The sequence below is a fragment of the Triticum aestivum genome, chromosome 4B (genome assembly GCF_018294505.1).
Source record: "Triticum aestivum cultivar Chinese Spring chromosome 4B, IWGSC CS RefSeq v2.1, whole genome shotgun sequence".
NCBI classification, from domain to species: Eukaryota; Viridiplantae; Streptophyta; class Magnoliopsida; order Poales; family Poaceae; genus Triticum; species Triticum aestivum.
In genome coordinates, this window is record NC_057804.1 from 69,905,326 (window position 1) to 69,918,425 (window position 13,100).

The 13,100-nt window shown below is 41.1% G+C and overlaps 1 protein-coding gene across 2 annotated transcripts; it reads left to right on the top strand.

Annotated features, from left to right (window-relative positions):
• The first annotated feature begins 237 nt into the window (after positions 1-237).
• LOC123091076 (exocyst complex component SEC3A) lies at positions 238-12,740 on the top strand. 2 transcript variants are annotated; one of them, XM_044512471.1, is made up of 25 exons: positions 243-559; positions 4,085-4,161; positions 4,530-4,610; positions 4,702-4,769; positions 5,341-5,443; positions 5,637-5,803; positions 6,020-6,137; positions 6,304-6,408; positions 7,454-7,555; positions 7,642-7,779; positions 8,126-8,254; positions 8,349-8,429; positions 8,526-8,600; positions 8,890-9,063; positions 9,138-9,288; positions 9,372-9,436; positions 9,620-9,790; positions 9,896-9,975; positions 10,644-10,725; positions 10,976-11,073; positions 11,209-11,317; positions 11,406-11,474; positions 11,853-11,918; positions 12,142-12,231; positions 12,351-12,740. In XM_044512471.1, the coding sequence occupies exons 1-25, from the start codon at positions 388-390 to the stop codon at positions 12,459-12,461; spliced, it is 2,682 nt and encodes an 893-aa protein (XP_044368406.1). In that variant the 5' UTR covers positions 243-387; the 3' UTR covers positions 12,462-12,740. The 2 variants fall into 2 exon arrangements, with proteins under 2 accessions (XP_044368405.1, XP_044368406.1); XM_044512470.1 differs by having other exon boundaries at positions 238-559; positions 8,349-8,600.
• Positions 12,741-13,100: the final 360 nt, after the last annotated feature.

Below are 13,100 nucleotides of genomic sequence, written 5' to 3' on the forward strand. Positions count from 1 at the left end.
AGAGTGCGTGAACAAAGTGCGTTGGCTTGTAGGAGTTGCCCTTAACTGCTGTTTCGCAGATTATATCACGGACTTCCGGCTCAGCGTCGGGCTTCCCGGTTCCGCCGCAAGTCCCACCAAGTCATCAACTAAACCAAGCCCAATTCCGACCCGCCTCGCCCGCTCCTATCCTGTCCAAAGCGAAATGTAGTAAACCGTAAAACCCAAAACAACTGGCCAGGAAAATGATTATTGACAAATAATCCGAGGCGACACCAGCGCAGAGCAGCGCAGGCAGCAGCACGGTGCTCACCCACCTCTCCCCCTCCCTCCCACCACCGCGTCACGCCTCCCCTCCCCTCCCCCTCTCAGATCGCCGGGAGCCAGGGGCCGGCGAGAGGCGCGCGAATGGCCAAGTCCAGCGCGGACGACGCGGAGCTGCGCCGGGCCTGCGCGGCCGCCGTGGCGGCCTCCGGCGCGCGCGGCGAGGAGGTGTCCTTCTCCATCCGCGTCGCCAAGGGCCGCGGCATCTTCGAGAAGCTCGGCCGCCTCGCCAAGCCCCGCGTCCTCGCGCTCACCAGTCAGTGCTTCCTCCTCCCGCTCCCCCCTCTCCCCCCGCGTGGTAGCGGCTGCCGTGTAGCTTACTGTATAACGCTGCTTCGATTTTGCTTCTTCCGTGCTGCTGCGGCGAGGGTTTGACCTGGTTGGGGCAGCCTCCAGGCTCCTGGCGGCTATTTCGGTGCTGGTTTTGTTGACTGGAGAGCCCTGCTGCTCCAGCCAGGAAGTTGTCTGCAGCCGAATCTTTCTTCTCCACTGACGACCCATGAGACCGTTGTTATGGTTCGGCATGAGAGAGTTGGGATCTCGGTAGCTTGGATCCAACTAATGATCGTACCTGGGTTGCTTTGGTTGACTAGGTCACCACAAGTCCGCTGGTTTTTAGCTGAATCGGCAGATCCATTTTACTTATTTCACGCGGTTAGCTCTGGTTGTCCAAAATTAGTGAACTTCCTTGCATGTGGCGCTGTAAGCCTGAACAAAATATCACTACATGCTGCATGGGTACACAATCTGGAAATTTTTCGGAAGATGGAGCTGCAGCCGATGCTGAAAGTAGCCTACAGTAGTTGAATCCATGCAGTGCATATGAATACGGATAATTTGTGAGCTAGAGCTCTCACCATGCAGAGATGAGATCAATGAAGCGCAAATACTGACACCTGGAGACCTAATACATGGATCGTTTGCAAAACTTAGCAATGGATCAGTGAGCTGAGCTATAGCTAGAGTTGACCGAGCAAGGTGCTAGAGCTAATTGGAACTGCAGTTTGTTGGAGTTAATGCGGTTGGTCAGAGATGACAATGAGCATTCACAACTCATGAGGGCCATCATTGTAGGGTGCAGTCTGTCAGGTGCACAAGCCTCAAGAGCTAATCAATACACAAATTCATCCAAGGCCATCTGATCCCATCCCACTGTGCTCCCTCATGAACAATGCCTGCTGCCTGCCCTGCAACAGAAATAAGCAAGTTTTGCACTCAACTTGCAAAAATCTCGATCATTTGCAGTGTGCAGTAAGAAGGAACAGAATGGTCATGAATGAAAACTAAGTGAATGGGAGAGGTCAAACTGAAAATTTACAAGAAAACTTCTAAGTCAATCCATGGAAGCAATCCAATAGAGAAGTTTTATATTGGGACCAAACCCACGACGATAAAGTGTATCAGTTCATAATGCCACGAAACAAAGCAAAACAAGAAATTTGTGTGAGACCCTGGCATTGGAGTAGTACATGCCATCACTGGTCTTAGGATGCATGAATGGGATTGGATGGCATCAGTAAATTTGTTGATTTGTCATCAAGTTGGCCTTGTGCACTTCATGTGTCGCACTGTTGGAGAGAGACTGCCATAACTTAGGAGGTACTCCCTCCGTCCCATAATATAAGAGTGTTTTTGACGGAGGGAGTACTTATTTTCTCCCCGTGGATGCACTTAATCGACCCAGGAGCTCTCCAGTTCAGGTTAGCCATGCAGTCTCTTTCAACCATCCGTAGTTTTCCCATGGATGAACGCTAACATAGGGCGTTCCCAAGCAGGCCTTGAAAATTTGTGCATGTAACTCAAGGAGACGAGATATGTTTCCTCACATAGTTTATGTGTTGATCTTTTAGCAGAGATTGCTGGGCTGCGTGTAGGATTGCTAGTAGAGTTTACATTTATGCTTGCTGGATTGACAAAATTTTATTTTGGGATTGTCAATTCCAATATGTAAATCCATAGCCTAGCCAGGAATTTCTTATATGTAACTGTTTGAAGGGAGAAGATGATTTAGATGGCTCTGATCCCAGTGGTAGTGTCTTCTTCTTTTTTGTTTGAAGCGCACTATGAGTGCTCAAATTTTCTTTGGATTGGTCCAGTTTCTGTTTAGTGCACTACGCCCTTTCTTCCTACTCAATTGTTGATGCAAGGAGAGGTTCACTGCAACACTGATTAATTGGATCGATTGAAGAACATAATCTAACAGATTAACTACAGTCAATTATAGTCGGATATATTCGTCTTCAAGACGCCATAGAGAAAGCAATTATTGAATTTATGCACCAGCCAGTTGCTCCAAAAGTCCAAACTGATGAAGAGAGGCGGGCAATGTACTTCAACAGCAATAACAAACTCGAGAGTCCCAAAAAAGCCTAGGATTCCTCTACCTCCCGCCGGCACCAGCGCTGGTCCGCCTCGTCTCTGGTGGCCTCAGGGCCATGGCGGAGCGGTCGACCCCTGCCGGCAGGAGGGCTTCGTTTGTAGACGTTCCTTCAAGTTTTGTTAGGGTTTGTGTCCTGCTTAGGAATACGAGACGGCGGCGGCTGCCTGAAGATGGAATAAGGTTCTCCCCGCCTAGCCCCCGTCCCGGTGGTGCGTCTACCATCGTCGGTGGGCATGTGTGGGTGTGTCTCCGGCGGATCTGTCCTCGGTGGATTTGCTAGGATCTGGTCGTAGTTCGTCTACGTGCATGTGTCTTCTGGTTGGATCCTTCAGATCTATGCTACTCTTCAATGGCGGCGGTTGCTGTTTTGGTGCGCTGGTCCTATGGGGCCTTAGCACGACGACTTCCCAACTGTACTACAACAAGTCTTGCCCGGTTCTGCGAGGGAGGGTAGATAACGGAGGCGCGCCTTAGGCTCGCTTCAGTGCTTGTAGTCGTAGCTAGGGGGTCTATAGATCTGGATGGAATTTTTTATTATTTTTGGTGTTCGTTGTATTGAATTCATGCTCCAGCCAACCCATCCAAAAGTCCGAACTGATGGAGATAGGCGGGCAATATATTTCAACACTCACCCTCACGTCTAGGCTTATTTAGTCCTTAGACGTGGGATTGATGTAGGCCGCAGAATCTTTTGTTTTAATACTGCGTTGGCAGGGTCTTGAACTCAAGACCTCCTGGCTCTGATACCATATTGAATTCATGCTCCAGCCAACTCATCCAAAAGTTCGAACTGACGGAGAGAGGCGGGCAATATATTTCAACACGTTGTACTGTCTTGATTGAAATGAATAGATCGAAAGTTTTCCCGCAAAAAAAAAACTAGTCAACTATAGTTGTACTTCAATCACTGTTGTCCACCCAAACGATATGTACACAAAGATACATCGGTAGCTTCTTTAGTGGTAAAGATTGGTTAATATTTTTATTTACCTGCTGTAGCTTGGATGACAATGGATTATGGCTCAATTGTTCTGTGCTATGAAACTATTAGACAATAACTGTTCTATTATACAAGATGTTGCAGCATGTGCTAACAGTATTAATTCATGCAGCTAAACATTCGTCAAAAGGCGAGCCAGATAAAGCTTTTCCCGCAAAAAAAAAAAAACTAGTCAACTATAGTTGTACTTCAGTCACTGTTGTCCACCCAAACGATATGTACACAAAGATACATCGGTAGCTTCTTTAGTGGTAAAGATTGGTTAATATTTTTATTTACCTGCTGTAGCTTGGATGACAATGGATTATGGCTCAATTGTTCTGTGCTATGAAACTATTAGACAATAACTGTTCTATTATACAAGATGTTGCAGCATGTGCTAACAGTATTAATTCATGCAGCTAAACATTCGTCAAAAGGCGAGCCAGATAAAGCTTTTCTCCGAGTATTGAAATATTCATCAGGGGCAGTACTCGAGGTTTGTTTCCTATATACTGTAAAATCTTCCCAGTTAATACTTCTCCAGTTTGTAACAGGAGTTACAGCATTGGCTTGTCTAGTGGCATTAATTGTGTTAAAGCTTTCACCTACGTAGATATGCTGTTGTCAACCGGATGAAAAAACTGTTTGGATTTGTGTAGTTTTATTGGCTAATGCTGCATAAGCACTTCTATATTTCGATCATTGTCTACCTCATGAATCATCATGTCTGCATAACATCCCCACTATCTGAATTTTATATGCACCGTTAACCGATCAGATAAAGGATTTTCACTACGTTCTGTGGTACTTTTCCTCTGCTTTTCAGTCTCCTATTAGAAACTTAACCTGATCCTTTTGTTTCAGCCAGCTAAACTTTACAAGTTGAAACATCTTACAAAGGTTGAGGTTATTTCAAGTGACCCTAGTGGTTGCACATTTGTTCTGGTATAGTTCCCCTTGCATTCTTCTTCTGTGAAGCAATTAAAGAAGCTATTTGTTATATCCACTTCTAACCATTTAATAAACTGCACTGCAGGGGTTTGATAACCTTAGGAGTCAGACTGTTGCTCCTCCACAATGGACCATGCGAAACATTGATGACAGGTTGTTCCCTAGAAAGTCTGCTTTGTGGTGTTAGATCACCTACTTTTGGTTAGCCTGTTTTCCTTCCTTTTTTACACGTTTTTTGAAGTCTACACATTTAGGAAAATGATAATAATGTTCTCTTACATGCTGTCTACTCTCCTTTGAATTTTTTTTTCCAAAAACTTTTTGTACATTTTCTGCGCTGTATTTGCCCAACATATGTACAAGAAAACTTAACTGTACATGTAGTGGCTGCTTTGCTTTCTATTGTCATGTTGAGTTCTTCAAAAGGTTTTTTGCATTTCGTTCTCGCTGTGTTGTATTGCTTTGGCTTGGGCCCATGTTTTAAGAAAATGCCTGGAGCACTGCCTTTTAACTAAAAAACGGGAGATTAACCAGAAACAATATTTTGAAGCTACCCAGTCCTTTAGCAGATCTGGAGTAGCAAACTAGTTCTATGTATATGTATTGCAAAAAACTAAATGTAACAGACTAACACGGATCTGTTTGGATGGTAAAGTTAAGGCAGATCAGATTGATGTGGTGACCTAGGAGACTTTTAACAATTGTTTGTTCATTTATTTTGCAGGAATCGTCTACTTTTTTGTATCTTGAACATCTGCAAGGAGATACTTAGTTATCTTCCAAAAGTTGTTGGAATTGATATTGTGGAGTTAGCTCTCTGGGCAAAGGTGCATATGGAAACTTTGTCTCCCATTACCAAGACCTGCTTTTACCTTCCCCATACCCACACCCTCTCTATGTCTCTCAACTAAAATACTACAAGTGGACTAATTTTTTCTACAAGCGTCCGATAGGTTTATATACAGATTAAGTGACTCCAATTGCCCGTTGGCTTGATATTTTGTAATTATCTCTTCTTAGGAAAATACATTGACACTGGATAACCAAGAGAATAACAACCAAGAAGGGCAAGAAACATCTGTTGCTACTCAGACCGAGAGGAAAGTAACGGCAAAAGTTACTGTTGAAAATGATCTTGTATCTCAAGCAAAGGACGAGGAGGAGGACATGGAGGCACTTCTTGACACGTAAGAAATGGCCATATTACTAGCTATTTCTTGCTTTATTACTTCTTTTAGCAATATTTTCTCGTCAGCTTAAGTTATGCTCTTTAAAGCTGCATATCTACTAATTGATTTCTGTTCTGTTAGTGGTATTTTTTTTTTGTTCTGTTGCTTGTTTTCAACCTAGCATTCCTGGCATACTTGTTGTCAGCAGATATTTGACAAATGTAGATAATGCAGGTATGTTATGGGCATTGGTGAAGCCGATGCTTTCTCGGAGAGATTGAAGCAGGAGCTTGTTGCTTTGGAAGCAGCTAATGTCTATCAGTTGCTGGAAAGTGAGCCTTTAATAGAGGAGGTATATTATTCATTTTGCTGTATCGAATTTCTGTGCAATGCTAATGGATTTTGTATGACATCAAACCGCGTTGCTGCCTGCATGCCACTTTTATTGTTAAAATCATGAGTTGATTCTTTTGTCACACTATTTTATTCCATTGACTGGCCACTGCTTGGATTTGTAGGTTTTGCAGGGTATTGATGCTGCTAGTGCAACCATAGATGATATGGATGAGTGGTTGCGAATTTTCAATCTGAAGCTGAGGCATATGAGAGAAGATATTTCGTCGGTATGCTAAAAATCTACTATTTGATAAGCTTTAGATGTCTTTTGGAAGTGATTTTTTTTTTTTCAAATCCATCCAATCGACATGTTCCACAACTGCTATATTAGTTTTCTGAGCTCAAAATTGTAGCCCTTATAGTTTGACTCTATGAAATAAAATTGGTTTGCTGGAGTATGCTTTTTAGTGGATACTAGCACTAGCTGGAGTATGTTTTTTAGTTACCTGTTGGAACTAGTAAGAGACCAACATGGTTTGGGCATTAAATCATCTCAAGTCATACTTAGCACTGTACCAGACTATAATATGCCCTGAAACTGCCTAATTTCATTGCTTGATTGAAAGGCTTACACGGTAGCCCTTTATATATATGATTGACTCGATCCACGATCACAACTTGACTCCTAACGGAACCAGAAACCTGAGCTTCCTAACTGAATGGTACTCTTTATAATTTGAATCATGTTCTTACAGATGCAAAGACCAACCATATGCCACAGACAGCCAGGCATTTGTGCACTTAATCTAATCCCTTTCCTATGGCACTTTCCGAGGACACATATAAGGCAGAATACACAAGCCCACTATGAGGCAGCGGACTCACATGTGTGCCTTTCTTAATGCACATGAATGAGGCTGCTACATAAACCCATGCTGAGCTCGTGCTATTTATTGCTGCTGCGGGCTTGCCACATGCCCATAGCACCAGATTGTTTCTTGTCCATGGAACTTACGACACTGAAATGTGATTCTACCCAAAATATTAGTATCAACCGATTTTTTTGAAGGATAGTAGCAACCTTATTATACTCACAAATCACAACTGGCAGTAACCTGTTGAAATATATGAGCTGCTTTAACTGCTTTGATTGTACCAATTGATCCTGTTACTGGCCGTAACTGGCCACTTGTAATCAGTTTCAGTCTCGGTAGGATTCTTTCTTGGGTATGACACCGGGATACTTGTAATCAGTTTCATCTTATGCTCCCTCAAAATGTGGAGAGCACAACTTTCTTTGACGATAGTCCTTATTATGCTCATATTTTGCAGATCGAATCACGTAACAATGGCTTGGAGATGCAATCTGTAAATAATAAAGGACTAGTTGAAGAGCTGGAGAAATTGCTTGAACGGTTGCGAATTCCGCAGGAGGTATGGTTCAGACACAAAGGATATTCATCTCCCATAGTGAATTAGTGATCCCTAATACCGTGTTGCTTTATTGAAATGCAATGCAGTTTGCAGCATCATTAACTGGAGGTTCATTTGAAGAGTCACGTATGCTGAAAAATGTTGAGGCTTGTGAATGGTTGACTGGGGCTATTCGCTGCCTTGAAGTGCCCAATTTGGACCCATCCTATGTTAATATGCGGGCTGTAAGCTATCTTATGAACTCTTGTTTCGGTTATTAGAACATTAACTCATAGTTTTATAACAGATCCATACATGTATATTTTTTTATCATCTTAACAATGTAGTAGGGGCAACCTGATCATTAAATAAACCGTGGCTGCAATTTGAATTGGTTATATTGGTAAATGAACAAACTGGTAGAAGCTTCTGCTACTAAATGTTTTGTTTCAGCATACGGTTGATAGATTGAGTCACTGGGGCCTAATAATTCAGAAACAGACACAATTATAAGTTCTGCTTGTGATTGCTTTAAGTTCAGTCATTATTCTGCAACTCCGAGCCAGAAAAGAAGTAACTTCATTCTACCAGGTTAGGGAAAAAAGAGCAGAACTGGAGAAGCTGAAAATAACTTTTGTTCGACGGGCATCAGAGTTCTTGAGGAACTACTTCTCTAGCTTGGTGGACTTTATGATAAGCGACAAAAGCTACTTTTCTCAGGTTTAGTGATAGTCTCATTGTTTGCAGTAGTTTATTACATTTTCCACTTTTTTGGATGAGATGACTTAGATAATTCTTTTTGAACTGAAAGTAGCGAGGGCAATTGAAGCGGCCTGATCATGCAGACCTAAGGTACAAATGCAGGACCTATGCTCGACTTCTTCAGCACTTAAAGGTCATAATACTCTTAATTTTTATTCCTAATATGTCAGATTATTACATATTGGCATCATTCCCATTTTTACACCTATGGTTGCTCATTTGTGTGCAGAGTCTGGACAAGAGCTGTTTAGGCCCCTTAAGGAAGGCATACTGTCATTCTCTTAATTTATTACTTCGTCGAGAGGTCAGGACAAAGATAATTAAATTACGTTGTTTGATATGCTACCTATGTGCTTTTACATCCTTCATATTTGTTTAGTTTTGACATGCTCATGTTATTCTCTGATCTTACATTTGGTGTTCAAAAACATTAAGTTAATGGCAAACTTGGGAATGATATGATATAATGATACTGCTGTACTTAGGCTTAATCTATTCGCTCTCAGTTATGCTTGACTTTTTAATATGAGTTAAGCTCTTGTATTTCATGAGTTGTATAATTTATATTATTTTTTTCATGTAATTTGACTCAGGCACGTGAATTTGCAAATGAACTCCGTGCAAGTACGAAAGCACCAAAAAATCCAGCTGTTTGGCTTGAAGGTTCTAATAGTGGTGGCCAGAATGGCAGTAGTGCTGATACTTCAACAGTATCTGATGCATACTCAAAGATGCTTACAATATTTATCCCGCTACTTGTGGATGAGGTTATACTTATTTTCCATGGATGCAGCTCTTATTATACTTGTTTATCTTTACAGACAACTAATTACATTTGCAGAGTTCCTTTTTTGCACATTTTATGTGCTTTGAAGTACCTGCACTTGTTCCAGCTGGTGCTCCGAACGTTAACAAGCGTAGATCTGGAGCAAATGACCCAGATGATGATGACCTGAGTCTTATGGATCCGGATGGCAATGATATCAAACCAGGTACTGTTATCTTGTTGAGAGGAATGTATGCGAATTTTCTCTCAAATAGCCCTATGTGTAATCTATTATGATTCTTTTTCCAGATAATACGTCTGTGGAGTTGGGTACGTTGAATGATGCTCTTCAAGAACTGCTCGACGGAATCCAGGTACATTTCAGTATATGTTGACACAGAACCAATAAAAGAAGAATCAGTTTTATATGACCAAAAGGGGTTAGCTCTATTATGCAAGTCAAATGTACAATCATTTTGACATAACCAACTGGTTATGAAGTATCACACCCTCCTTTTATTGATCGAAGAATGCACTTCTATTCCCATCACTTTCAGGAAGACTTTTATGCAGTTGTAGATTGGGCGTACAAGATTGATCCCTTGCGTTGCATTTCGATGCATGGTATTACAGAACGTTACCTTTCTGGTCAGAAAGCTGATGCTGCAGGCTTTGTTCGCAAACTACTTGATGACCTGGAGTCAAGAATATCAGTACAGTTTAGCAGGGTTAGTGCTCCTATTGAGGCTGAAAAGCTGCATGTTAGCTATCTAGAAGAGATTCACTTGTTATCTACCTCTCACTTGTATCTTTTGGTTCTAATCTGATTCCAGTTCATCGATGAAGCTTGCCATCAAATTGAGCGTAATGAAAGAAATGTGCGTCAAACGGGAATTCTAGCCTACATCCCAAGGTACTTAACTTAATGAATTGGCATTTTAAAAAATGCATATACATTCCTCATCCCTTGCAGCATTGTGCTATTATTTAATGCTACTTAAGGGGTACTTCTGGAGATGTCTAGAATTGAGAGTTTTTCTATGGAAAGCTTTAGGTAATGATTGCAGATTTGGCAATGTGATCATCTCTAGATTAAGTGCAAGTGCCCTTCTTGACAGTACCATTGTCCTCTAGTCTCGATGTGGAAAGTTGATCCACTAAAAGCCTATAAAAATTTACAACCAAGACTTGTCTTTTCTTTTCACTTTAGGGGTCACTATTTCCAACTAGCATAGGGACTAATGGTGTCATTAATCGACCAAAACCCATTAGGGGGCCGAAATGCAGTTCCGCTACTAGAAAGTTTCAAGAACAGTGATAATGAGCAAGTTTCCACTGGTTTTTCAGCCTTGACAGTGTTTATCCGTGATAAGTTTTAAAGTAGCATGTTCTTCTATTAATAACTCATGGTGCACCATTGACTATGTTTCTATATTAGAGCTGTTAAGAAGTAACACTCAATGTGCACTTGTGCTGATGTTCTGCATATGATGATTTTAGTGTCTGTTTTGTATCTACCATGGTGTTTGCAAATATAAACAATTTACGATCTGATCGTTTTATGCTCATCACTTTATTTAGATTTGCTGTCCTTGCATCACGGATGGAGCAATATATTCAAGGGCAATCTAGAGATTTGATTGATAAAGCATACACAAAGCTCGTGAGTACAACTGCCTTCCAATCCTGCACCTGTTTGCCTTTTGGTATTCCATATGTAACTATAAATTTGTGACTTATTGATTGAACTAATATGTTAGTCTTATTTTGCTTTTATGCACATCACCAGTTTGTACTAGCATCTTTTGTAGCTGACAAGTTTTACTTCCTTCGATAAATATACATTTTAACTACGCCGTTGATCTTTCTTTAACCTTCTCTCTGAACAAACTGCTCCTTGTACTCTGGAATAGGTTAGCACAATGTTCACAACTTTGGAGAAAATTGCACAAAGTGATCCTAAAACTGCGGATATTGTACTGATCGAGAATTATGCTGCTTTCCAGAACAGGTTATTTTTCCTTGTCTCTTAAATCTTAGTAAATTCTTCTTAGCATGATATATTTGACTTGTCGCATTGTTACTTTGTCATTTTTTAATGCATAGATTGGTCTAGGAGACTAACAATATACATTGTTTTATGCAGTCTTTATGACTTGGCTAATGTTGTGCCAACTCTTGCAAAGTTCTACCACCAGGCTAGCGAATCCTATGAACAAGCTTGCACTCGTCATATCAGCTCACTCATTTATCTTGTATGTAAATGTAGTTGGATTCTACTTGCTGTGGATATGTTTCTTCCTTTCAGAAATCTAAGATCTTTCTTGCTTTGGCTTATGGCAGCAATTCGAGAGGCTGTTTCAGTTTTCTCGAAAAGTCGATGAATTGACATACACAATAGCTGCTGAGGAGGTGAGCTAACTTTACACATAGTATCTGTTTTAGACTTTGAGGTGTTGTACTAACCTCTATGGTTTGGTTTCTAGTCCTTGCTAGCAATACTGAATTGAATTATTTTTGTAAAAACTGGCAAAATGTGGCTTTTTCGTATGCTCTACAAAAATTAGTTACAAATTTGAAACATTATTTTTTACATTTATAAATTTATTTAAAAAAAAATCTTGCACCATTTTGTTGTTATGGGTTCAGGAAGAAAACAAAGGCAACGGGTATCATTACATGTTCTAGTTATTCACATGCGCGTACTACATTCTGTCAAGTGGCAATTATTTGATATCCAATATCCCTCTCATTTTTCAGCAACGACTAATTTCTATGATTTCTCCTCAGATACCTTTTCAGCTTGGGTTGTCAAAAACTGATCTAAGGAGGGTGCTGAAATCATGTTTATCTGGGGTAAGTAGACACAAATTGTTTCATGACTCCAGGGTCCAACTCATTTTGTATGCACTTAGTGCATGCCATTTTTGAATGTTGTCTCAACATGGCTTCATATGGATCACAGTGCACATTCGCCATGCCATCTTTAGTTTCGAGATAATGATCAGAGACCCATAGCATTTTGTTTTGTTCAAGATGCTGGTGTAAAGTGAACTCATGAAATTTCGAAACTATGCAGATTGACAAGTCAATTGGTGCCATGTACAGAAGATTGCAGAAGACATTGACTTCTGATGAATTGTTTCCCTCGCTATGGGACAAATGCAAGGTAAGCGGCCTAATCACTCTTATCGATTTGCATTTGCTTGTTTGAAGTCATGGTTGGTTTATAATTTTCTAGAGTAGCAAGATCACGTTAATTTAACGATTCCTGCTTGACGTTTGCAGAAAGAGTTTCTGGACAAGTACGAGAGCTTTGTCCAGATGGTAACACGAATCTACGGAAACGAGCCTATAATGCCGGTTGCCGAGATGAGGGACACCCTTGCTAGCTTCTAGATACAAATGAGTTCAGCGCCATGTATCATTTTCACAGTGCTGTAGCTTATATCTATATTCAATTCATTCTATTGGATTTTGCAGGTTCCCCTTTCTCTAGGCCTTTTTAGGGTGGGTTCTACATGTATGTTGTTTACTTGGCAAATTGTATGTGTGTATAGAAATGGATGTGAGCAGTTGTCTGTGCAAACCAGCTCCTGTTAGTGCAAAGGAATATGAATGTAACAAGTCTGGGAATTGTGTGCATGATCATCTAAACGATGAAAGGTTTCTTGTTCATGCCCCATCTTATTGCTGTGAATTTCCAATGTGTGCGCGCAGACTAGGAACCGAACGTTTCATTTTGGTAAAAATTCCGCATTCGGCTTTGTTCATCTGGATCACGCTGATATATGTGAAAACTGCCTGTCTGCGGCAAAAAAACAGATTGGTGGCCCCATGACTGAGCGAGATACCAATCACAGAAACAGATCGGTCACATTGATAGGGATGCAAGCGGAACTAGCAAACTGGAGTAGTACTAGGTCCACAAAACTAAACTGGAGATGGATTTGTACTAGGTCCGCTCTGCATCCCTACATATTGAGATGCGGTGCTTTTATTCATCGAATTAAAAAAGACGACGCAGATTGGGACAAT